The 27,891-nt window shown below is 43.2% G+C and overlaps 1 protein-coding gene across 5 annotated transcripts in view; it reads left to right on the top strand.

Moving 5' to 3' along the window:
• The window catches only part of chchd3a (coiled-coil-helix-coiled-coil-helix domain containing 3a), a 300,509-nt gene that overhangs the window by 58,354 nt on the left and 214,264 nt on the right, over window positions 1-27,891 (top strand). For 3 of the 5 annotated variants that reach the window (XM_071332145.1, XM_071332141.1, XM_071332143.1), the window contains exons 6-8: window positions 1,535-1,549; window positions 3,543-3,626; window positions 26,890-26,960. In XM_071332145.1, coding sequence (XP_071188246.1) covers window positions 1,535-1,549; window positions 3,543-3,626; window positions 26,890-26,960 — 170 coding nt within the window. The remainder of the gene's footprint in view (window positions 1-1,534; window positions 1,550-3,542; window positions 3,627-26,889; window positions 26,961-27,891) is intronic. The other 2 variants (XM_071332144.1, XM_071332142.1) reach the window with 1 other exon arrangement.

The raw sequence follows: 27,891 nt of genomic DNA, 5'->3' as shown, positions 1-27,891 counted from the left end.
CGAACTGCTTTGCTTTATCTTGGCCAGGTCGTAATTGTAAATGAGAATGTGTTCTCAACTTGCCTACCTGGTTAAATAAAGGTTAAATAAAAAATAATAATAAAAATAATATGCAATGGAATTCTGACTGACCCTGAGCCTCACAACGGCCCTCAGTAGAATAGTAGCTGTTTGCCTTCACAACGACCCTCAGTAGAATAGTAGCTGTCGCCTTCACAACGACCCTCAGTAGAATTGTAGCTGTCGCCTTCACAACGACCCTCAGTAGAATAGTAGCTGTCGCCTTCACAACGGCCCTCAGTAGAATAGTAGCTGTCGCCTTCACAACGGCCCTCAGTAGAATAGTAGCTGTCGCCTTCACAACGGCCCTCAGTAGAATAGTAGCTGTCGCCTTCACAACGGCCCTCAGTAGAATAGTAGCTGTCGCCTTCACAACGGCCCTCAGTAGAATAGTAGCTGTCGCCTTCACAACGGCCCTCAGTAGAATAGTAGCTGTCGCCTTCACAACGGCCCTCAGTAGAATAGTAGCTGTCGCCTTCACAACGGCCCTCAGTAGAATAGTAGCTGTCGCCTTCACAACGGCCCTCAGTAGAATAGTAGCTGTCGCCTTCACAACGACCCTCAGTAGAATAGTAGCTGTCGCCTTTACAACAGGACTCAATAGGTACAGTGGTTATAATGGCTTTGACTTGACCTCAGGGCTGGTGATGGTTACAGTGGAGAATTGCGAAGGAGGAATGTGTGTGTGTGTGTGTGTGTTCAATGTGGATTTGAATGTGTATATAGATGTAGGATCTTAATTGAATCACTCTTTTGTTGCTGAGAATTTGCAGGAAATGCAGATGAGTTTCGTGATTTCCATAAATTAAAGATGCTCTATGCAGAAATTGCTCCGCCATTTCCTGGTTGCCAAAATTCTCATAGTACGCCTAAGTTCAGTTTGTGACAAAACGAGCAAGTATAGTGTAGAGCTCTCAAACTCAACTTTAGAAGTCAGTTCCATTGCATTTTTTAATTGTTTCCCTCTAATCAGGGACTGATTTTAGAGCTGGGATACCAGTAGTGTGGAATGAATGACCAGATAGAATAGAAAAGCAGCTGGCTCCAACCCTCGTAGTGTAAGTGTTGAATACCCTGGTGTAGACAGGAAAAGTTACTTATTGCAGCTTTAACTGAAAACCCACACTAACACACGGTTATATTAACAGTATTGCACTTTTCATGGAGCCTACTTTTGTCCAGCTAATAGCCTAACCACCAATCAAGCAACATTATGGACTAAGGATTATTTTAGCTGAGACTATAGATCAAATTAAGATCCTACATCTATGTGTGAAAGATGGAGAGCGAGTGAGTAAACATGAGTTTGTGTTTGCTCAAGCATAAAGCGTTGTGGCGGTCAGTCACTCCCAGTTTTTGAATACTAAACAAGTTGAAATGTCATTTTGAAGATGTTCAACGTTTTATCAGCACTCTGCTCTCTGCCTTTCTTTCTCTCTTCCTCTCGTTCTCTTTAAATGCTTCCTGTCTTGAGGACATTACACGGAAGGTAAGACTGGAGCGCGGAGCTCCCCATCTCTCGCGCTCGCTCTCTCTCGCTCTCTCTCTCGCCTCCCATCTCGCTCTCTCTCTCGCTCCCCATCTCGCTCTCTCTCTCGCTCCCCATCTCGCTCTCTCTCTCGCTCCCCATCTCGCTCTCTCTCTCTCGCTCCCCATCTCGCTCTCTCTCTCTCGCTCCCCATCTCGCTCTCTCTCTCGCTCCCCATCTCGCTCTCTCTCTCTCGCTCCCCATCTCGCTCTCTCTCTCTCGCTCCCCATCTCGCTCTCTCTCTCTCGCTCCCCATCTCGCTCTCTCTCTCTCGCTCCCCATCTCGCTCTCTCTCTCTCGCTCCCCATCTCGCTCTCTCTCTCTCGCTCCCCATCTCTCTCTCTCTCTCTCGCTCCCCATCTCGCTCTCTCTCTCTCGCTCCCCATCTCGCTCTCTCTCTCTCGCTCCCCATCTCGCTCTCTCTCTCTCGCTCCCCATCTCGCTCTCTCTCTCTCGCTCCCCATCTCGCTCTCGCTCGCAGCCCCCATCTCTCTCTCGCTCGCCCCCCCATCTCTCTCTCGCTCGCCCCCCCATCTCTCTCTCGCACCCCATCTCTCTCTCTCTCTCTCTCTCTCTCTGTCTCTGTCTCTGTCTCTGTCTCTGTCTCTGTCTCTGTCTCTGTCTCTGTCTCTGTCTCTCTCTCTGTCTCTGTCTCTCTCTCTGTCTCTCTCTCTGTCTCTCTCTCTGTCTCTCTCTCTGTCTCTCTGTCTCTGTATAGGGTCTTGTGTAGGCTTTGAGGTTGATTTCCTCAGAGCTGACAGTCTTGTATCATAGGGGAGATCAGCTGGAGTCAGATGGGTGTTTATTGAAGGTCACTGTAGAAAAGAGCAGTACTGGTATCACAGGGTCATAAATAAAGAGAGCAGGCCTTCCATTGTCCTGGTCTGATGCTATCTCCCCTGTCAGACTGCAGTGTGGCTACACACAAACACACACACACACACACACACACACACACACCGATGTCCTTGAAAGTAGCAGAAGGCAATGAGTGAGAAGGCTGTCTCTTGGCATCCCCCATCACTTCCCAATAACCCATGCCCCAATACCCCACGTCCACATCCACTCATGGCTCTGGTAATGGAAAGTGTTGTCCATTTTTTGTGTTCTGTATCCCCTGTAACTGCTGTTGACTGAGTTATCCCGAGTGTGTCCTGTGTCTCTTCTGTGTCCATGGTTGACTGACTGCTCTAGTAATGTCTCCTCTCTTCTCTCTCCTCCTCTCTCCTCTTCTCTCTCTCCTCTCCCCTCTCTCTCCTTTCTCTCCTCCTCTCTCCTCTGATCTCTCTCCTCTCCCCTCTCTCTCCTCTTCTCTCTCCTCTCTCCTCTCCCCTCTCTCTCCTCTTCTCTCTCTCCTCTCTCCTCTGATCTCTCTTCTCTCCTCTCCCCTCTCTCTCCTCCTCTTCTCTCTCCTCCTCTCTCCTCTCTCTCCTTTCTCTCCTCCTCTCTCTGATCTCTCTCCTCTCCCCTCTCTCCCCTCTCTCTCCTCTTCTCTCTCTCCTCTCTCCTCTGATCTCTCTTCTCTTCTCTCATCTCCCCTCTGATCTCTCTTCTCTCATCTCCTCCTCTTCTCTCTCCTCTCTCCTCTTCTCTCTCTCCTCTCTCCTCTGATCTCTCTCCTCTCTCCTCTGATCTCTCTCTTCTCTCTCCTCTCTCCTCTCTCCTCTGATCTCTCTTCTCTCCTCTCCCCTCTCTCTCCTCCTCTTCTCTCTCCTCTTCTCTCTCTCCTCTCCCCTCTCTCTCCTTTCTCTCCTCCTCTCGCTGATCTCTCTCCTCTCCCCTCTCTCTCCTCTTCTCTCTCTCCTCTCTCCTCTGATCTCTCTTCTCTCCTCTCCCCTCTCTCTCCTCCTCTTCTCTCTCCTCCTCTCTCCTCTTCTCTCTCTCCTCTCCCATCTCTCTCCTTTCTCTCCTCCTCTCTCCTCTCTCTTCTCTCCTCTCTCTTTCGTGTGTGTAGGCCAAGCAGCTGGAGCTCAGAGACCAGGAACTGAAGAAACAGGATGCCTTCTACAGGGAACAGGTTGCCAGGCTGGAGGACAGGGTAAGGGAACACTATCACCCAGCATACTACTTAGTACACTACATTATCCAGTAGTGCTTTATACAGCCCACTACACAGCACGTTATCCAGTAGTGCTCTATACAGCCCACTACACAGCACGTTATCCAGTAGTGCTCTATACAGCCCACTACACAGCACGTTATCCAGTAGTGCTCTATACAGCCCACTACACAGCACGTTATCCAGTAGTGCTCTATACAGCCCACTACACAGCACGTTATCCAGTAGTGCTCTATACAGCCCACTACACAGCACGTTATACAGTAGTGCTCTATACAGCCCACTACACAGCACGTCTATCCAGTAGTGCTCATACAGCCCACTACACAGCACGTTATCCAGTAGTGCTCTATACAGCCCACTACACAGCACGTTATACAGTAGTGCTCTATACAGCCCACTACACAGCACGTTATCCAGTAGTGCTCTATACAGCCCACTACACAGCACATTATCCAGTAGTGCTTTATACAGCCCACTACACAGCACGTTATCCAGTAGTGCTCTATACAGCCCACTACACAGCACGTTATCCAGTAGTGCTCTATACAGCCCACTACACAGCACGTTATCCAGTAGTGCTCTATACAGCCCACTACACAGCACGTTATCCAGTAGTGCTCTATACAGCCCACTACACAGCATGTTATCCAGTAGTGCTCTATACAGCACATTATATCTCATCAGCATACACCCTACTTAAAACAGCTTGTTTCACTCCACTCAGCATTACACTGTAACACACTACACCATACGGAGTCTGCATCACACCTCACACCATCTCTGCTGCCTGAGGGAATGTTTGATAGAGAAACAGTTTTCTCTGCAGCTCTGCGTCCTCGCTCCCTCCCTCCTCGCTCCCTCCCTCCCTCCTCGCTCCCTCCTCTCGCTCTACACCATAAGCCTCTACGGTGTTATCAGACTAAAGATGAGGGGAAACATCTTAACACTTTCTCTCCCTTTTCCTCTGCCACTGCTGTCCAACTGGCCTTGGTGTCCGTCCTCAAAGTGGAAACCTCACGCTGCTGCCAGTGTGATCTCTCGCGCTCTTTTCTCCCCCTCCAGCTAAAGATGAGAGGTCAAATCACACACACACAGAGAGAGAGACACATCGTACACACAGTGTGATCTCTCTCATTCTTTTCTCCCCCTCCAGCTAAAGATGAGAGGTCAAATCACACACAGAGAGAGAGACACACCGTACACACAGTGTGAGATGTGGCCCGTACAGACAGACCATGCTGCTGTTCTCAGTCAGATATGTCCTTTAGGGAGGGTATGAGGGGTCAAATACCTTGTTTAGGCCACTTAAACTGACACCCCCAAGCTGTTTCCCAATGTGTTGTCCCCTCTAGATAGGGAGGAGAGGTCTAATACTTTGCTTTTTATAAGTTTGTCCCCTAAAATCTATCTGACTATTAGTCTTCACGCTGTTCCCAGTTGGGTTGGTGTCCTAATGAAGGGAATAGTGGTCCAAACGGTGTGTCTCTATGTACAATGTCATACTGATTTAAGTCAGATATGCACTCTAATGAATAAGAAAGCCCACACATGCACGCACACACACAATCCGCATCGTAGCGGTGGGAACAGGGGTCAAACACTTTGTCTGCTAAAAGATTTGCCTCCCTACCGACAAGCTCACTCAACTCCATAAGACATCTCTTCAAGCTGGGAAAGAATAGAGCAACAATTTGAATGTACCAACACCCTCACAGCACCCAAAGACAACCCTAAAGGAGTTGGTGGTCAAACTATTTGTTTACCAAATGCTAGGGCCAGGTGTTGTTCCTGGGCAGATCACGTACATATGAAAAGTGCTGGTCCTATGGAGAGTTGGGACAGTTGACAGTCACTTGGAGTATGGTAGTGTCTCTGTGAAGTAGTAGAGTGGAGAGGAGCTCTTATTTAATGATGCTTGACAAGTCTGGCCATCAATAAATCATAAAGAATAGCAGATCAATATCAACACTGTTTTCACCTGTAACCTCTCTCCCTTGGAAACACTGTAGCAACAACATAATACACCACTAGTTACAAATACTATAGTAACAACATAATAAACCACTAGTTAGAAATACTATAGCAACAACATAATAAACATTCATGTTATTCCAAGATGGCTTAGCAGTTCAGACGTCATTTCTGTTTCGTATTGTCGTGTCCTGTATATATATATATTTACACCTTTCTTCGCATATCTTTTATATATTTTATTATCCAAGAACTCAACTACAAAAGCTTTCCTGCAAAAGCTTTCCTGCAACCCGCTTCACCAATTACAAAAAAGTATTATTTACCTCAAATCTGAAAATCCACCGTGGAAGCTAGCCAGGGGCTAATTCAGAAGCTAGCCAGAAAGCTAACCAGAAGCTATCCGATAGCTAGCCAGAAGCTAATCTGTAGCTGCCCAGAAATTAGCCGGTCTGCTGGCTAGCGTTGGTGTCTCAGCTGCCCACGTTTTGTGGTCATCAGCTATTCCTTTAGCTCGATAATCTACCGGCACTTTTGTGCAACGCGACTCGGACCGGAGCATTCCGGGACTTTTTTTCTCTCAGTTTCCCCGGATTTCAGCCGCAGGCTCTGGACATTTGCAGCTAGCTAGCTGCAAACCGTGTGACTATTGGCTTACGTCGATCCCGGAGCAAACTCAAATCATTCCGGAGCTAGCCAGCTGAGGAGTTCCATCAGCCATTCCTGGGCTACAGTCACCTATCCGGACCTGTTTTTTTTTTTTTTTTTTTTGCTGCAGATACGGAGCCCCACCGGGCCTTCACGACTGACTGCCGACGTTATCTGCCCGAGGGAGTTATCCAATCTGGCACCTCCGTCCCGACGTTACCTGAACGCTCATCTGGGGCCCGCTAACCGTTAGCTGTCTTATCGGCTGCTATCTGAATAAGTATATCGGACAATTATTATTATTATTTATTTATTATATTTTTTTCTTGGGTCACTATATCTATTTTGCCAATTTGGATTGATCCCCTCTACCACACGGAACCCCACTAACCTACCGACGGAAACGCACGAGGTATCTACAAATAGACTTCCATACTATGCTATCTTGCTACCAATAGCCATCTACCCGGCCAGCTGTCTGGATCGCCGTGACCCCAACCAACCTCTACTCACTGGACCCTTATTGATCACTCGATTAAGCATGCCTCTCCTTAATGTAAATATGCCTTGTCCATTGCTGTTCTGGTTAGTGTTTATTGGCTTATTTCACTGTAGAGCCTCTAGCCCTGCTCACTATACCATATCCAACCTCACAGTTCCACCACCCACATATGCGATGACATCACCTGGTTTCAATGATGTTTCTAGAGACAATATCTCTCTCATCATCACTCAATACCTAGGTTTACCTCCACTGTATTCACATCCTACCATACCTTTGTCTGTACATTCTCTATCTCACCGTCTGTACATTATTCCTTTAGCTCATATTTATCGCCCCCAGAAACTTCCTTTTACTCTCTGCTCTAGAAGTTCTAGACGACCAATTCTCATAGCTTTTAGCCGTACCCTTATCCTACTCCTCCTCTGTTCCTCTGGTGATGTAGAGGTGAATCCAGGCCCTGCAGTACCTAGCTCCACTCCTATTCCCCAGGCGCTCTCTTTTGATGACTTCTGTAACCGTAAAAGCCTTGGCTTCATGCATGTTAACATTAGAAGCCTCCTCCCTAAGTTTGTTTTGTTCACTGCTTTAGCACACTCTGCCAACCCGGATGTTTTAGCCGTGTCTGAATCCTGGCTTAGAAAGACCACCAAAAATTCTGACATTTTCATCCCCAACTACAAGATTTTCAGACAAGATAGAACGGCCAAAGGGGGCGGTGTTGCAATCTATTGCAAAGATTGCCTGCAGAGTTCTGTTTTACTATCCAGGTCTGTTCCCAAACAATTTGAACTTCTACTTTTAAAAATCCACCTCTCGCCTGCTATAGACCACCCTCTGCCCCCAGCTGTGCTCTGGACACTATATGTGAACTGATTGCCCCCCATCTATCTTCAGAGCTCGTGCTGCTAGGCGACCTAAATTTTAACATGCTTAACACCCCAGCCACCCTACAATCTAAGCTTGATGCCCTCAATCTCACACAAATTATCAATGAACCTACCAGGTACCACCCCAATTCCGTAAACACGGGTACCCTCATAGATATCATCCTAACAAACTTGCCCTCCAAATACACCTCTGCTGTTTTCAACCAAGATCTCAGCGATCACTGCCTCATTGCCTGCATCCGTAATGGGTCAGCGGTCAAACGACCTCCACTCATCACTGTCAAACGCTCCCTGAAACACTTCAGCGAGCAGGCCTTTCTAATCGACCTGGCCGAGGTATCCTGGAAGGATATTGATCTCATCCCGTCAGTAGAGGATGCCTGGACATTTTTTAAAAATGCCTTCCTCACCATCTTGAATAAGCATGCCCCATTCAAGAAATTTAGAACCAGGAACAGATATAGCCCTTGGTTCTCTCCTGACCTGACTGCATGCCTACAGCCCCTCCCACCTGCCCCTTAACCAACAGAAAAACATCCTATGGCGTTCTGCATTAGCATCGAACAGCCCCCGTGATATGCAACTTTTCAGGGAAGCTAGAAACCAGTATACACAGGCAGTTAGAAAAGCCAAGGCTAGCTTTTTCAAGCAGAAATTTGCTTCCTGCAACACAAATTCAAAAAAGTTCTGGGACACTGTAAAGTCCATGGAGAATAAGAACACCTCCTCCCAGCTTCCAACTGCTCTGAAGATAGGAAACACTGTCACCACCGACAAATCCACTATAATTGAGAATTTCAATAAGCATTTTTCTACGGCTGGCCATGCTTTCCACCTGGCTACCCCTACCCCGGACAACAGCACTGCCCTCCCCTCTGCTACTCGCCCAAGCCTTCCCCATTTCTCTTTCTCCCAAATACAGTCAGCTGATGTTCTAAAAGAGCTGCAAAATCTGGACCCTTACAAATCAGCCGGGCTAGATAATCTGGACCCTTTCTTTCTAAAACTATCTGCTGAAATTGTTGCCACCCCTATTACTAGCCTTTTCAAACCTCTCTTCTCAGTGTCGTCTGAGATTCCCAAAGATTGGAAAGCAGCTGCGGTTATCCCCCTCTTCAAAGGGGGGACACTCTTGACCCTAACAGCTACAGACCTATATCTATCCTACCCTGCCTTTCTAAGGTCTTCGAAAGCCAAGTCAACAAACAGATTACCGACCATTTCGAATCCCACCATACCTTCTCCGCTATGCAATCTGGTTTCAGAGCTGGTCATGGGTGCACCTCAGCCACGCTCAAGGTCATAAACGATATCTTAACCGCCATCGATAGGAAACAATACTGTGCAGCCGTATTCATTGACCTGGCCAAGGCTTTTGACTCTGTCAATCACCACATCCTCATCGGCAGACTCGACAGCCTTGGTTTCTCTAATGATTGCCTCGCCTGGTTCACCAACTACTTCTCTGATCGAGTTCAGTGTGTCAAATCGGAGGGTCTGTTGTCCGGGCCTCTGGCAGTCTCCATGGGGGTGCCACAGGGTTCAATTCTTGGACCGACTCTCTTCTCTGTATACATCAATGATGTCGCTCTTGCTGCCTTGGTGATTCTCTTGATCCACCTCTACGCTAGCACGACACTATTCTGTATACTTCTGGCCCTTCTTTTGACACTGTGTTAACAACCCTCCAGGCGAGCTTCAATGCCATACAACTCTCCTTCCGTGGCCTCCAATTGCTCTTAAATACAAGTAAAACTAAATGCATGCTCTTCAACCGATCGCTGCCTGCACCTGCCCGCCTGTCCAACATCACTACTCTGGACGGCTCTGACTTAGAATATGTGGACAACTACAAATACCTAGGTGTCTGGTTAGACTGTAAACTCTCCTTCCAGACTCACATCAAACATCTCCAATCCAAAGTTAAATCTAGAATTGGCTTCCTATTCCGCAACAAAGCATCCTTCACTCATGCTGCCAAACATACCCTTGTAAAACTGACCATCCTACCAATCCTCGACTTCGGTGATGTCATTTACAAAATAGCCTCCAAAACCCTACTCAATAAATTGGATGCAGTCTATCACAGTGCCATCCGTTTTGTCACCAAAGCCCCATATACTACCCCCACCACTGCAGACCTGGCTACCACTCTCGTTGGCTGAGCCCTCGCTTCATACTCGTCGCCAAACCCACTGGTTCCAGGTCATCTACAAGACCCTGCTAGGTAAAGTCCCCCCTTATCTCAGCTCGCTGGTCACCATAGCAACACCTACCTGTAGCACGCGCTCCAGCAGGTTTATCTCTCTGGTCACCCCCAAAACCAATTCTTCCTTTGGCCGCCTCTCCTTCCAGTTCTCTGCTGCCAATGACTGGAACGAACTACAAAAATCTCTGAAACTGGAAACACTTATCTCCCTCACTAGCTTTAAGCACCAGCTGTCAGAGCAGCTCATAGATTACTGCACCTGTACATAGCCCATCTATAATTTAGCCCAAACAACTACCTCTTTACCTACTGTATTTATTTATTTATTTTGCTCCTTTGCACCCCATTATTTCTGTCTCTACTCTGCGCTTTCTTCCACTGCAAACCAACCATTCCAGTGTTTTTAGTTTTTATTTTACTTGCTGTGTTGTATTTACTTTGCCACCATGGCCTTTTTATTTTTTTATTTATCTTATACATATATTTGTTTGCCTTTACCTCCGCTTATCTCACACTCACTTGCTCACATTGTATATAGACTTATTTTTTTGTCTACTGTATCATTGACTATGTGTTTGATTTTACTCCATGTGTACACTATGTGTTGTTGTATGTGTCGACCTGCCTTGCTTTATCTTGGCCAGGTCGCAATTGTAAATGAGAACGTGTTCTCAATTTGCCTACCTGGTTAAATAAAGGTTAAATAAAAAAATAAAAAAATGTAGTTAGATATACTATAGTAACAGAATATTAAACCTGTAGTTAGAAATACTATAGCAACAACATAATAAACATGTAGTTAGATATACTATAGCAACAACATAATAAACCTGTAGTTAGATATACTATAGCAACAACATAATACACATGTAGTTAGATATACTATAGCAACAACATAATACACCACTAGTTACAAATACTATAGCAACAACATAATAAACCTGTAGTTAGATATACTGTAGCAACAACATAATACACATCTAGTTAGAAATACTTTAGCAACAACATAATACACATGTAGTTAGAAATACTATAGCAACAACATAATAAACCAGTAGTTAGAAATACTATAGTAACAACATAATAAACCTGTAGTTAGATATACTATAGCAACAACATAATAAACCTGTAGTTAGATATACTATAGCAACAACATAATAAACCTGTAGTTAGAAATACTATAGTAACAACATAATAAACCTGTAGTTAGATATACTATAGCAACAACATAATAAACCTGTAGTTAGATATACTATAGCAACAACATAATAAACCTGTAGTTAGAAATACTATAGCAACAACATAATAAACCTGTAGTTAGATATACTATAGCAACAACATAATACACATGTAGTTAGATATACTATAGCAACAACATAATAAACCTGTAGTTAGATATACTATAGCAACAACATAATAAACCTGTAGTTAGATATACTATAGCAACAACATAATAAACCTGTAGTTAGATATACTATAGCAACAACATAATAAACCTGTAGTTAGATATACTATAGCAACAACATAATAAACCTGTAGTTAGATATACTATAGCAACAACATAATAAACCTGTAGTTAGAAATACTATAGCAACAACATAATACACATGTAGTTAGATATACTATAGCAACAACATAATAAACCTGTAGTTAGATATACTATAGCAACAACATAATACACATGTAGTAAGATATACTATAGCAACAACATAATAAACCTGTAGTTAGATATACTATAGCAACAACATAATAAACCTGTAGTTAGATATACTATAGCAACAACATAATAAACCTGTAGTTAGAAATACTATAGCAACAACATAATACACATGTAGTTAGATATACTATAGCAACAACATAATATACATGTAGTTAGATATACTATAGCAACAACATAATACACCTGTAGTTAGAAATACTATAGCAACAACATAATAAACCTGTAGTTAGATATACTATAGCAACAACATAATAAACCTGTAGTTAGATATACTATAGCAACAACATAATACACATGTAGTTAGATATACTATAGCAACAACATAATAAACCTGTAGTTAGATATACTATAGCAACAACATAATAAACCTGTAGTTAGAAATACTATAGCAACAACATAATACACATGTAGTTAGATATACTATAGCAACAACATAATACACATGTAGTTAGATATACTATAGCAACAACATAATACACCTGTAGTTAGAAATACTATAGCAACAACATAATAAACCTGTAGTTAGATATACTATAGCAACAACATAATAAACCTGTAGTTAGATATACTATAGCAACAACATAATAAACCTGTAGTTAGAAATACTATAGCAACAACATAATACACATGTAGTTAGATATACTATAGCAACAACATAATACACATGTAGTTAGATATACTATAGCAACAACATAATACACCTGTAGTTAGAAATACTATAGCAACAACATAATAAACCTGTAGTTAGATATACTATAGCAACAACATAATAAACCTGTAGTTACAAATACTATAGTAACAACATAATAAACCAGTAGTTACAAATACTATAGGCCCATGTCCATGTGATGATACTCGTAGGAATAAGAGAAAACAGAATTAAACTGTTAGGGAGGAAGACATTTTCACAGTGACTACAGAATAAATGATTTTAGCTTTTTTTTAAGGCCATTGTGGACTCCTTATCTGGTACAATGTTTGATTGAAAACATTGGAATAATGTTTGGTTAGATTGGTTGTTAGATTACTATAAGACTAGTACACAGTAAAGGCTGCAATGCTGATGGCACAAAGACATGAGCAGAGATGAGTTGATGAAAGTCATGAGAAATACAGCTGACTGGAGAACAGTTGGTGCCATGCTGCTGTGTGTAGGATCCAGTGGGAGCTGTGATCATAGAACTGATCTGAGACTAGTGCTACTACTAACGTAAGCTCTTATTGACCTGACATGTGGTCATCCATCAGCTATATGGTCCCAACTCAATATCCCCACACTGTGACAACAAATCACCTTTACACGTCATGAGGAGAGGGAGACGAGGAGGGGGAGAGAGGGTAAAAAAGAGGTAGGGAGAGGGTTGAGCGAGAGGGAGGGAGGGATGGATAGGGAGTGAAAGGGGGCTGGAGGGAGAAGAGGGGACAGGGGAGTGCATGTGCTGAACACCAGTGAGCTTCGGTCTTATACATTTATAGAACAGTATTAATGTGATAGATATGATCAATGCCACTGGCCCCAAATGCTTGCTTCCATTTAACGGACCTGTCACAAACAGAGCCTTCAGAAAGTATTCACACCCCTTGACTTTTACTATGTTTTGTTGTTACAAATTGGGATTTAATTGTCATTTTCTATTCAACATTTTACAAAAAATACTCTGCAATGTCCAAGTGGAAGAATAATTCTAATATTTGTAAAACATTTATGATAAATTAAACACCATCTTCATTAGATAAGTATTCAACCCCTTGAGTCAATGCATGTTAGAATCACCTTTGGCAGTGATTACAGCTGTGTCTTGCTGGGTATGTCGAGGAGCTTTGCACACCTTGATTGTACCATATTTACACATTCTTGAAGCTCTGTCAAGTTGGTTGTTGATTTGAGTCATTTTAGCAAACAGTCTGTCCCAGAGAGACAGTAGTGAGGGCAGACATGTCCTTCCTTCTTCATACTGGTGCCCCGTGGGAATCAAACCCACACCTGGCGTTGTAAATGCCATGCTCTACCAGCTGAGACATTTTCAAGTCTTGCCATAGATTTTCAAGCTGATTTAAGCTAAAACTGTAACTAGGCCACTCAGGAACATTCAATGTCGTCTTCGTAATCAACTCCAGTGCATATGTGGCCTTGTGTTTTAGGTTATTGTCTTGCTGAAAGGTGAATTTGTCTCCCAATGTCTGTTGGAAAACTCCCTAGTCCTTGCCGATGACGAGCACACCCATAATATGATGCAGTCACCACCATGCTTGAAAATATGAAGTGTTACTCAGTGATTTATAAACAATCTCTACAGGCTTTCTTCTTTTCACTCTGTCATCAAGGTTGGTATTGTGGAGTAACTACAATGTTGTTGATCCATCCATAGTTTTCTCCTATCACAGCCTTTAAACTCTGTAACTGTTTTAAAGTCACCATTAGCCTCATGGTGAAATCCCTGAGCGGTTTCCTTCCTTTCCGGAAGGGTGTATTGATACACCATCCAAAGTGTAATTAATAACTTCACCATTCTTAAAGGGATATTCAATGTCTGATTATTATTATTATTATTATTATTTTACCCATCTACCAATAGGTGTCCTTATTTGCGATGCATTGGAAAACCTCCCTGGTCTTTGTGTTTGAATCTGTGTTTGAAATTCACTGCTCAACTGAGGGACCTTACAGATAATTGTATGTGTGGGGTATAAAGATGAGGAAGTCATTCAAAAATTGTTAAACACTATTTTTACACACAGAGTGATTCCATGCAACTTATTATGTGACTTGTTAAGTAAATTTTTACTCCTGAGCTTATTTAGGTTTGCCATAACAAAGGAGTTGAATAGTTATTGACTCAAGACCATATTTATTCATTTATAAAAAAAAATCTAAAAGTATATTTCTGCTTTGACATTATAGGGTACTGTGAGGAAAAAATCTCAATGAATTTAAAATTCTGGCAGTAACACAACAGAATGTGGGAGAGGTCGAGGGGTGTGAATACTTCCTGAAGGCACTGCACAAGCTGCATACATGCTGGTTGTGGTTCATTTATTGGATAGCTTCATTGGGCGTCTTTTATTTCAAGGTCATTGAAATGGTGGCACATTAGACTAGAACTGTCAGAAAAACAAAGGAGTGTATTATCTGTGTGTGTGTGTTTGTGTGTGTCGTTATGAGAGTTTGTGTTATTCTGTGTGTGACTTGTGGATCAATGGCGGGTGTATTGCATGTTGTCTTGCTGTGAATCGCTCAGGGAAACTGCTGGAGTTGCTGTTGGTTAGAATCTTCTAAACAGCCTCTCTATTCTTCCTTTCCCACCTCTGTCCAGCTCGGTCCTTTTCTCTGTCTTGGTCTCCTACCTCTTTCATCTTCCTCTCTCCTGCTGTCTCTGTCACTCGCTCATATTCTTCTGTCATAACCTTTAGCCCTCTCTCACTATACCCTTCTCTCTCTCGCTCTCTCTTTCTTTCTCTCTTTCTCGCTCTCCTGGCTGCTCACAGCATCTCTCTTTCTCTCTCCCGTACACACACACACCCTCCGAACCAAACACACACAGAGAGAATAAAAGTCTGATATATATTACATGTCTCTTTCAATTCAACACAGCCATTCATCAGAGGGTTCCTAGTGACAGGCCATCACCAGGGCCTGGACAGCTCAGCGCACCATGGCTGTGCTCATTGGCCACAGCGGCCAAATTGACTCTGAAAACAATATATATATAGATTACATTTTCACTCAATATCTGCTGTAAAACAATCTCATATTTAACAATCTGCACTTCATGCGTTTTTTTCTATTTTTCTTTCCCTGTTTTTCAGTTTTGTTCCCCGTGTTGAGAATGAGCCTCTCATTCGTTTTTCTTTGTCTCTCTCTCTCTCTCTCTTCTCACGTTTTTCTTCTTCATGTTCATCTCTTTTGCTCGCTCTAGTCCATCTCTATTGATGGAATTGGATTTTCCTCTCGCCCCGCGTTGGGGGGACAATCACCGTTACAATTGCCACCTCACAGTCCTTCAAGTAAAGTAAAACTCCTGTATGAAAGGGAAAGAGATACAGAGATGGAGTGTTTAGTCTCAGTAATGGCTCCTGTTCACCGCCTGATCAATACGTTTTCTGGGAGCAGAAGTATCTGTAGTCGTGGCATGACAATGTGTCTTTACTTTTCACTGACGCGCAGCCTTCTTTGAGTCTGCATCATACTGAAACTCAGGCAGTGTAGAGACAAGACCAAAGGATTTAAAGGACTTTTAAAATGTATGTGGAACGAATGACAACAGAGAAACAAGGTGTGTTTCCTGCTGGAATCGGTGGTGTGGTCTTAAACATTGGCTGGTCTGGTCCGTTGGCTGGTCCTTCTCAGCAACAGGAGCTCTAGTTACTTTTTACCCTCCACTCCCCTAACTAAACCATTTTAGATGTGAACACATTGCATATTAGTTAAATAGCAGCCGCTCTGATCCAAAACACAAGTGGATCTGAATAACTTGTCTAAAACATCACATAATAGGAACTTCTTCAAAACAAGTTTGTATCAATCCCAGTTCACTTAACCGGTCAAGTCAACAAGATCACACAGTGGGCCAGGACGTTCCCTTAACCGGTCAAGTCAACAAGTTCACTCAGTAGGCCAGGACGTTCCCTTAACCGGTCAAGTCAACAAGATCACACAGTAGGCCAGGACATTCCCTTAACCGGTCAAGTCAACAAGATCACACAGTAGGCCAGGACGTTCCCTTAACCGGTCAAGTCAACAAGATCACACAGTAGGCCAGGACGTTCCCTTAACCGGTCAAGTCAACAAGATCACACAGTAGGCCAGGACGTTCCCTTAACCGGTCAAGTCAACAAGATCACACAGTAGGCCAGGACATTCCCTTAACCGGTCAAGTCAACAAGATCACAAAGTAGGCCAGGACGTTCCCTTAACCGGTCAAGTCAACAAGATCACTCAGTAGGCCAGGACGTTCCCTTAACCGGTCAAGTCAACAAGATCACTCAGTAGGCCAGCTCCAGTTGATGGGTTGTTGGCAGCCATAAGTCACAGTGAGAGAAGTGACATTATTAGGACTCTGCAGTAGAAGTATAGTGGGGACATTATCAGTCAGGTCCTTCAGTCACGGTGTGTAGCAGCGGGAGCCAGGCGTGTGTGTGTGTGTGTTTCTCTCTCTCGCTCTCTCCTTTCTCATTTAATTACTGTAGCATTATCAGGAGATAGGACGATGCAGCAGGAGCTGTCCACACACACACACACACACACACACACACACACACACACACTGACCCTCAGAGACTGTGAGAGATACAAGTACTGTAGTCTAACACATGCATGCCTACACACACATGCATAGGGCTTAACCTGACATAAAGAAAAGTTCTCCATTCAGATCAACCTAGGAGCCAACTTCCATACACATGTCCCTGATGTATCCCTTTTGATGTGAAATGGCTAACAGTTGTCGTGTCTTTGCTATCATTAAATTGAAGACTTATAGTTTTTATCAAAGATTCCTGTAATTAGGGATTACGCGATCAACTGAGTTGTAACATAACTAATTAACTATGAATTTGGGAGCACCAGGGAAAGTAGTCAGATTACAAAGTTATAATTTCCCAATATAACCTTTCAGATATTTTCATATCTGATCAATAGTCTTCTGATTAATGATTTATTTATTTTACCTCACGTTAGTCTCATTCCAAACGTCGTAAATTGTTGGTTATCTGCACGAACCCATTCTTCACTATGAGTCATCCATACATCAATTGTCTTAAATCATTTATTTATTACTAACTAATTAATTCACAGAAATGCATAAACAAACAAACAAACTTAAAAATGGTTACATGAAATGATGGGAGAAATATGCCCTAGTGGGCTGAACCGGCATGGCGGCTTGTTAGACAAATAAATATTGGCGTTAGACCAAGAAGTCACTACAGAGTTCATAATTATAACAATTGACATGCTAATCCTTTACACATGAACGCTCACTCATTGCAATCAATATATATATATTTACGCTCATTGTGTGTCGTCTTGATCGTTGGAGAGAAGTTAGTTTTGGTTGGAGTTCCTTCTGTCTCGGTTATTGTGGATAGTTCAGAGTGACATTCGTTATAGAATGGATGTTTCGGCGGTTGTCTTTCTTCGCGTTCAATGATACCGAATTCCTAGCTGCAGACTAGTAGTCAATATCAAAGACTTGTTCTTATTCGTCTAAGAGTTTAACCACGTGGTATGGTTAAAGATTCAGCAATGGTACTTAACCTTCGTTCTCCCCATATGGAGAAAAACATGGTCTAATGATAATTTCTCAGAGTTGGCTTTTATTCGGATAGCAGGAAGGGGCTGTCCTTGGATGTCTGACCCTAACTGGGCTCAGGGGCGGTCCTTGGATTTAGTTCAAATACAAAAGGGATTTGTATTTTTCTTCATTAAACAGTCCAAAATCATATTACACAATTATGCAAACAGTATCATACTCACTCATTCATTTTATACAACAAACAGATGTAAACCTCATATCTGAGGTTATTATATAAACAGCGGTATGGTAATGTAGTCCCACAGTCTCTCATGAGTTTCCCACATGGGGAAAAACGGACATGTTAATAGCTGGGATCTTCACCGAGCTTTTATACTTTTGCAGGAACATGAAATATGTTCATACCTCAAATTCTGTGAGATGAAAGAAAATTCCTTTGTCCTGAAAGTTTACCCTCTCTTCTAATACTGTTTGGCCATGAGGAGATTCTCAGGAATTTACGACGTCTCTCTGTGATCACAGCATGGGTTGAAGGAGGAAAGGGAGAGGCAGGGAGAGGGGGATGGGGTTTGCTATACCCAAGCAGGCAACGTCATGACACAGTGTAACAATGGCTGACAGTGTAACAATAAGTCAATCAATCAAACGTATTTATAAAGCCCTTTTTATATCAGCCGATGTAATAAAGTGCTTATACAAAAACCCAGCCAAAACTCCAAACAGCAAGCAATGCAGATGTAGAAGCACGTGGCTAAGAAAAGTTACAGCGGCTGACGGTGTAACAAGCTCATCAACTCGTGAAGTTTTCTCTCTGAGTCCTTAATTCACCATAGCAGAGCTAGCCGTCTATCATGTCTCCGCGGTGCCTCCCGCCGTCCCTAGGATGTTAGAGGGATGGACTCAACAGGCCGCCATGTTTCCCCATGTCAGTCCCCATGTTTGCCGGTCTCAGGGTTTTATATGGTGGCGCTCCCTCTAGTCATTCCTTTAGTAACAAGTCTCAGGGTTTTATATGGTGGCGCTCCCTCTAGTCATTCCTTTAGTAACAAGTCTCAGGGTTTTATATGGTGGCGCTCCCTCTAGTCATTCCTTTAGTAACCAGTCTCAGGGTTTTATATGGTGGCGCTCCCTCTAGTCATTCCTTTAGTAACAAGTCTCAGGGTTTTATATGGTGGCGCTCCCTCTAGTCATTCCTTTAGTAACCAGTCTCAGGGTTTTATATGGTGGCGCTCCCTCTAGTCATTCCTTTAGTAACAAGTCTCAGGGTTTTATATGGTGGCGCTCCCTCTAGTCATTCCTTTAGTAACAAGTCTCAGGGTTTTATATGGTGGCGCTCCCTCTAGTCATTCTTTAGTAACAAGTCTCAGGGTTTTATATGGTGGCGCTCCCTCTAGTCATTCCTTTAGTAACAAGTCTCAGGGTTTTATATGGTGGCGCTCCCTCTAGTTCCTCTAGTCATTCCTTTAGTAACCAGTCTCAGGGTTTTATATGGTGGCGCTCCCTCTAGTCATTCCTTTAGTAACAAGTCTCAGGGTTTTATATGGTGGCGCTCCCTCTAGTCATTCCTTTAGTAACAAGTCTCAGGGTTTTATATGGTGGCGCTCCCTCTAGTCATTCCTTTAGTAACAAGTCTCAGGGTTTTATATGGTGGCGCTCCCTCTAGTCATTCCTTTAGTAACAAGTCTCAGGGTTTTATATGGTGGCGCTCCCTCTAGTCATTCCTTTAGTAACCAGTCTCAGGGTTTTATATGGTGGCGCTCCCTCTAGTCATTCCTTTAGTAACAAGTCTCAGGGTTTTATATGGTGGCGCTCCCTCTAGTCATTCCTTTAGTAACAAGTCTCAGGGTTTTATATGGTGGCGCTCCCTCTAGTCATTCCTTTAGTAACAAGTCTCAGGGTTTTATATGGTGGCGCTCCCTCTAGTCATTCCTTTAGTAACAAGTCTCAGGGTTTTATATGGTGGCGCTCCCTCTAGTCATTCCTTTAGTAACAAGTAGTAACAAGTCTCAGGGTTTTATATGGTGGCGCTCCCTCTAGTCATTCCTTTAGTAACAAGTCTCAGGGTTTTATATGGTGGCGCTCCCTCTAGTCATTCCTTTAGTAACAAGTCTCAGGGTTTTATATGGTGGCGCTCCCTCTAGTCATTCCTTTAGTAACAAGTCTCAGGGTTTTATATGGTGGCGCTCCCTCTAGTCATTCCTTTAGTAACAAGTCTCAGGGTTTTATATGGTGGCGCTCCCTCTAGTCATTCCTTTAGTAACAAGTCTCAGGGTTTTATATGGTGGCGCTCCCTCTAGTCATTCCTTTAGTAACAAGTCTCAGGGTTTTATATGGTGGCGCTCCCTCTAGTCATTCCTTTAGTAACAAGTCTCAGGGTTTTATATGGTGGCGCTCCTCTAGTCATTCCTTTAGTAACCAGTCTCAGGGTTTTATATGGTGGCGCTCCCTCTAGTCATTCCTTTAGTAACAAGTCTCAGGGTTTTATATGGTGGCGCTCCCTCTAGTCATTCCTTTAGTAACAAGTCTCAGGGTTTTATATGGTGGGGTGGCGCTCCCTCTAGTCATTCCTTTAGTAACAAGTCTCAGGGTTTTATATGGTGGCGCTCCCTCTAGTCATTCCTTTAGTAACAAGTCTCAGGGTTTTATATGGTGGCGCTCCCTCTAGTCATTCCTTTAGTAACCAGTCTCAGGGTTTTATATGGTGGCGCTCCCTCTAGTCATTCCTTTAGTAACAAGTCTCAGGGTTTTATATGGTGGCGCTCCCTCTAGTCATTCCTTTAGTAACAAGTCTCAGGGTTTTATATGGTGGCGCTCCCTCTAGTCATTCCTTTAGTAACAAGTCTCAGGGTTTTATATGGTGGCGCTCCCTCTAGTCATTCCTTTAGTAACAAGTCTCAGGGTTTTATATGGTGGCGCTCCCTCTAGTCATTCCTTTAGTAACCAGTCTCAGGGTTTTATATGGTGGCGCTCCCTCTAGTCATTCCTTTAGTAACAAGTCTCAGGGTTTTATATGGTGGCGCTCCCTCTAGTCATTCCTTTAGTAACAAGTCTCAGGGTTTTATATGGTGGCGCTCCCTCTAGTCATTGTCATTCCTTTAGTAACCAGTCTCAGGGTTTTATATGGTGGCGCTCCCTCTAGTCATTCCTTTAGTAACAAGTCTCAGGGTTTTATATGGTGGCGCTCCCTCTAGTCATTCCTTTAGTAACAAGTCTCAGGGTTTTATATGGTGGCGCTCCCTCTAGTCATTCCTTTAGTAACAAGTCTCAGGGTTTTATATGGTGGCGCTCCCTCTAGTCATTCCTTTAGTAACAAGTCTCAGGGTTTTATATGGTGGCGCTCCCTCTAGTCATTCCTTTAGTAACAAGTCTCAGGGTTGTATATGGTGGCGCTCCCTCTAGTCATTCCTTTAGTAACAAGTCTCAGGGTTTTATATGGTGGCGCTCCCTCTAGTCATTCCTTTAGTAACAAGTCTCAGGGTTGTATATGGTGGCGCTCCCTCTAGTCATTCCTTTAGTAACAAGTCTCAGGGTTTTATATGGTGGCGCTCCCTCTAGTCATTCCTTTAGTAACAAGTCTCAGGGTTTTATATGGTGGCGCTCCCTCTAGTCATTCCTTTAGTAACAAGTCTCAGGTCTCAGGGTTTTATATGGTGGCGCTCCCTCTAGTCATTCCTTTAGTAACAAGTCTCAGGGTTTTATATGGTGGCGCTCCCTCTAGTCATTCCTTTAGTAACCAGTCTCAGGGTTTTATATGGTGGCGCTCCCTCTAGTCATTCCTTTAGTAACAAGTCTCAGGGTTTTATATGGTGGCGCTCCCTCTAGTCATTCCTTTAGTAACCAGTCTCAGGGTTTTATATGGTGGCGCTCCCTCTAGTCATTCCTTTAGTAACAAGTCTCAGGGTTTTATATGGTGGCGCTCCCTCTAGTCATTCCTTTAGTAACAAGTCTCAGGGTTTTATATGGTGGCGCTCCCTCTAGTCATTCCTTTAGTAACAAGTCTCAGGGTTTTATATGGTGGCGCTCCCTCTAGTCATTCCTTTAGTAACCAGTCTCAGGGTTTTATATGGTGGCGCTCCCTCTAGTCATTCCTTTAGTAACAAGTCTCAGGGTTTTATATGGTGGCGCTCCCTCTAGTCATTCCTTTAGTAACAAGTCTCAGGGTTTTATATGGTGGCGCTTCGCTCCCTCTAGTCATTCCTTTAGTAACAAGTCTCAGGGTTTTATATGGTGGCGCTCCCTCTAGTCATTCCTTTAGTAACCAGTCTCAGGGTTTTATATGGTGGCGCTCCCTCTAGTCATTCCTTTAGTAACAAGTCTCAGGGTTTTATATGGTGGCGCTCCCTCTAGTCATTCCTTTAGTAACCAGTCTCAGGGTTTTATATGGTGGCGCTCCCTCTAGTCATTCCTTTAGTAACAAGTCTCAGGGTTTTATATGGTGGCGCTCCCTCTAGTCATTCCTTTAGTAACAAGTCTCAGGGTTTTATATGGTGGCGCTCCCTCTAGTCATTCCTTTAGTAACCAGTCTCAGGGTTTTATATGGTGGCGCTCCCTCTAGTCATTCCTTTAGTAACAAGCCTCAGGGTTTTATATGGTGGCGCTCCCTCTAGTCATTCCTTTAGTAACCAGTCTCAGGGTTTTATATGGTGGCGCTCCCTCTAGTCATTCCTTTAGTAACCAGCCACTGGGCCGTCCAACGCAGCGGGGTCCTCCCCTCGCCTCCCTGCCAGGGAACCGATAACCATTAACCAAGCTCTTTTGTTTTGCTCATTAAAAATGGTGGAGAGGTCTTTTTAATTGGACACACCGGTTCTGTTCCTTACTCTTCTCCATCCTCTCTGTATCACCTGAGTGCATTAGCCATAATGACTTCATTTGTCTATGACACCCCCACCGGCATTATTTACCACCAGACAAGGTAAAGCTCTCCCGTGCATGTAAATAGAAATCAAAAGGATGAGGGTGCTCTGTGAACAGTCCAGGAAGTCTGTTTTGCAGGCCAAAAAGGACTGAATTATAGCTTAGAAACCACGAGAAGCAGGGTATTCTAAAATAGACTGCTTATTTCTGTTTAGTGTTACACCAATCAAGCCCAATTGGTCCTGAATCATAATAGAGGTATTTTTCTCCCAACATAGTAGATTTTGGGGTTGGTGAAGTGTTACACCCAAATCAACCCGAGGGTGGTCAGGTCCTATCGTTCCTACTGATTGAGGGGCTCTGCTGCACTCTAAATCAGTTAGGAGGACAGCAGGAAATCACAATTTGAGCCCCACTCGTTAATCACACACAACAGCCTCACAAATTACACTGTCTGCTACTCTGTCTCCCACTCTGTCTCCCTGCACAGGCTGTAGGCGTTTGTGTCTGCTTTTTTTCTGTCTTTCTGTGTGTGTGTGTGTGTGTGTGTGTGTGCACCCGCTGGCCCTGCAATCACTGGTCGTTTGTGCTTCCTGATGGATTAGGGTTCTGATTAGTGGCAGCGCTGCGATTTATCCAGGTATTATTATTATTATTATTATTATTATTAGTCACTTAGTATTCAACACAGAGACCAACACCACATTCTAGCAACCGCTGTTACACACAGACAAACACACTGGTTAAATCCTAGTCTTAATGTCAGTGACATTGAGGATACTGCCACTGATGGTTCCCTGACTGGATAGTCTGCACTAACGTTGGTTAAATCTCAAACATACTGGTAATGTTCTAGTCATGCCATTCACGTAGAACTCTTAGCCGGTCTGACACAACTCAGTTGGTTACTTTAATTGGAAGATTTGCTAGTAAAGTGAGAGATTATTGGTGAGAGGTGATTGGACGGGGCTTCAGTAAAGGGAGAGGTGGTTGGACGTGTCTAGTTTTAGAAACAGACGCCTCACAAGTCCTCAACTGGCAGCTTCATTAAATAGTATCCGCAAAACACCAGTCTCAACTTCAAAAGTGAAGAGGCGACTCTGGGATGCTGGCCTTCTAGGCAGAGTTTCAAAGAAAGAGACATATCTCTGACTGGCCAATAAAAATAAAAGATTAAAATGGGCAAAAGAACAGACACTGGACAGAGGAAGATTGGAAAAAAAGTGTTATGGACAGACTAATCTAAGTTTGAGGTGTTCTGATCGCAAAGAATAACATTCGTGAGACGCAGAAAAAGTGAAAAGATGCTGGAGGAGTGCTTGATGCCATCTGTCAAGCATGGTGGAGGCAATGTGGTGGTCTGGGGTTGCTTTGGTGGTGGTAAAGTGGGAGATTTGTACAGAGTAAAAGGGATCTTGAAGAAGTAAGGCTATCACTCCATTTTGCAACGCCATGCCATACCCTGTGGACGGCGCTTAATTGGAGCCAATTTCCTCCTACACCAAGACAATGACCTAAAGCACAGCTCCAAACTATGCAATAACTATTTAGGGAAGAAGCAGTCAGCTGGTATTCTGTCTATAATGGTGTGGCCAGCACAGTCACCGGATCTCAACCCTATTGAGCTGTTGTGGGAGCAGCTTGACCATATGGGGCGGCAGGTAGCCTAGTGGTTAGTGTTGGGCCAGTAACCGAAAGATTTCTAGATCGAATCCCCGAGCTGACAAGGTAAAAAATCTGTCGTTCTGCCCCTGAACAAGGCAGTTAACCCACTGTTCCAAAGCCGTCATTGTAAATAAGAATTTGTTCTTAAGAAGTGCTTATCAACCTTGTGGGAGGTGCTTCAGGAAGCATGTGGTGAAATCTCTTCAGATTACTTCAACAAATTGACAACTAGCATACCAAAGGTCTGCAAGGCTGTAATTGCTGGAAGCAAAATTTGAAGGACACAATTATTATTTCATTTAAAAATCAATTAAAAATCATTATTTATATCCTTATCAACGTCTTGACTATATTTCCTATTCATTTTGCAACTCATTTCATGTATATTTTCATGGAAAACAAGGACATTTCTAAGTGGCCCCAAACTTTTGAACGGTAGTGTTTATTTGAGAAAAATATTTGTTTTATGATAAGAATACATTTTTTCTTTCAATTATTTTACTTTAATTAAAGGTTACATTTTTGTGAATATTTTGAATAAAAGACCAAGAGAATAAACAAATAAATTTTTTCACAGCAGTTTTGCTCATATTTACCAAGTTTGCCAATATTAGTGGAGAGCACTTTACACATACAGTACCAGTCAAAAGTTTGCACACACCTAATTCAAGGGTTTTCTTTGTGTTTACTATTGTAGAATAATAGTGAAAACATCAAAACTATGAAATAACAATATTGGGAATTATGTAGTAACCAAAAATATGGGTTTAACAATTCAAAATATATTTTAGATTCTTCAAAGTAGCCACCCTTTGCCTTGATGACAGCTTTACGCACTCTTGGTATTCTCTCAACCAGCTTCACCTGGAATGCTTTTCTAACTGTTTTGAAGGACTTCCCACATATGCTGAGCACTTGTTGGCTGCTTTTCCTTCACTCTGTGGTCCAACTCATCCCAAACCATCTCAATTGGGATGAGGTTGGGTGATCTGATGCAGCACTCCATCACTCTCCTTCTTGGTCAAATAGCCCTTATACAGCCTGGAGGTGTGTTGTGTCATTGTCCTGTTGAAAAATTTATGATAGTCCCACTAAGCGCAAACCAGATGGGATGGCGTATCGCTGCAGAATGCTCTGGTAGCCATGCTAGTTAAGTGTGCCTTAAATTCTAAATAAATTACTGACAGTGTCACCAGCAAAGCACCATCTCCATGCTTCACGGTGGGAACCCCACATGCAGAGATCATCCGTTCACCTACTCTGCGTCTCACAAAGACACGGTGGTTTCCACTAGTCTAATATCCATTGCTTGTGTTTCTTGGACCAAGCATGTCTCTTCTCTTATTGGTTTCCTTTAGTAATGGTTTCTTTGCCGAAATTCGACCATATAGGTTTCCTCTGAACAGTTGTTGTTGAGATGTCTGTTACTTGAACTCTGAAGCCTTTATTTGGGCTGCAGTTTCTGAGGCTGGTAAATAATGAACTTATCCTCTGCAGCAAAGATAACTCTGGGTCTTCCTTTCCTGTGGCGGTCCTCATGAGAGCCAGTTTCATCATAGCGCTTGATGGTTTTTGCGACTACACTTGAAGAAACTTTCAAAATTCTTAAAATGTTCCGTATTAACTGACCTTCATGTCTTAAAGTAATGATGGACATTTCTCTTTGCTTATTTGAGCTGTTCTTGCCATATGGACTTGGTCTTTTATCAAATAGGGCTATCTTCTGTATACCAACCCCACCTTGTCACAACACAACTGATTGGCTATAACGCATTAAGACAGAAATTCCACAAATGAACTTTTAACAAGGCACACCTGTTCATTGAAATGCATTCCAGGTGACTACCTCATGAAGCTGGTTGAGAGAATGCCAAGCGTGTGCAAAGCTGTCATCAAGGCAAAGGGTGGCTACTTTTGAAGAATCTCAAATAAAAAATATTTGGATTTGTTTAACACATTTTACAATGTAGAAAATAGTAAAAAATAAAGAAACTCTCAAATGAGTAGGTGTGTCAACTTTTGACTGGTACTGTACAGACACACTCTCGAACACACACGTCAAACTGAACGATCACACAGCTCACTCCCTCAACAATACAGCCAGATTATAAAAATAAACCCCTGCACAACTACTTAATGGTGTTGCTCCCTCAATATCCCCATCCATCAAGTTTTAATGGGCTAGTGTAGTAGTGGAGGGTACATGCCTATCAAATGTGTGTCACAAATACCACCCTATTTCCTATATAGTGCGCTAAATTTTACCAGGGCGTATCGGGGGCACTATATGTGGAATAGGGTGCCATTTGGGAAGCGTGTGTGAGGGGGAAAAGGCTTGTCTCAGCTGGAGTGTTTCCTTTTGACAAATAAAGGCCACCTGAAAGGCCCAGGGATGATGGGAATAAACTGTTTTATGTAAGAGGCCCAATCTGATTCTAACTTGGCATTTATTTGTCTCTCTCATTCTTTCTTCCTCACATTTTCTCTCTCTATCTATCTCTCCCCCTCTCTCCCTCCCTCCAGAGTGCTCAGTTCTACAAGATGACCACAGAGAACTACCACAAGGCTGCCGACGGAATCAACGCAAAGTTCAAGTAAGTTAAAATCACATGTCATTGTGTTTAATTACCAGAAGTGTATCAAGTTATCCTGGATAAATGAATGTAGACACCCCCCATCGACAATATCTCCATTCACTGCAGAATGAACAGGCTTTCATCTCAAATGCTTCCTCCTCAAGGCCAATGTTGGCAATGAAGAGCTCAATACCTGATGTTGGCTATTAAGGTTTTAACAGTATACCGCTTTTCTTCCAAGATCTCCAAGGTTACTCTGTCAGTTTAAAAGTAGGCCACACTGCAAGCACATCTAACCAACTTCCAAAGGGGTCCAAAGAACACCACCGAATTCTAAGAATTGTATTTGTGATGTGTCCAGAGGATGTTGGTCGTCTTTGTGTCCGGTTTGGATATTAGGGTCCTGTTCATTAGAGCATACCGTAACGGAACATTTTGCATCAGAAAATTACAATGAGCCGTTCCAATTGGATAAGTCCAGGTTGTCCCTCCTTGTTTTTTTTTCTTTCTCCGTTTGGTGCGTACACGACCCTTCAGTGTTGTTAGTGACCATTTAAAAGCCCCGTCAGTCCACTGAGAGTACTGCCGTTAGCCACATGCTAACTAACCCATGTCTTTCAATCAGCTCCAGATTAGCCTACCCTTGTAGCTCATGTTGATGATGTGGCTCACTGATAGCTACAGGTCAAATGGAGCCCTCTCTGGTGTACACTGATGTGTAATGGCTGCAGTGATTGCCATGGTGTGTGTCTGTGTGTGCGCATGTGTCTGTTACAGAGTATGTGTTGTCCCTGTGAACCAATCATTGGTAGTTTACCTGCTTTATCAGTCTATAACCAGCTTACGGTCATTCCAACAACAAAGGTGCTTTCAGCACCCTGAGGAAGGCGCTGCGTGCTGAAACGTTGGTTGCTATACCCATTAAATGTTTGGGAGTATAATTAGTGTG

Source organism: Salvelinus alpinus, chromosome 11 (genome assembly GCF_045679555.1).
Source record: "Salvelinus alpinus chromosome 11, SLU_Salpinus.1, whole genome shotgun sequence".
NCBI classification, from domain to species: domain Eukaryota; kingdom Metazoa; phylum Chordata; class Actinopteri; order Salmoniformes; family Salmonidae; genus Salvelinus; species Salvelinus alpinus.
Note: the sequence above shows the minus strand (reverse complement) of the source record. Positions and strands in the feature narration are given on the sequence as shown.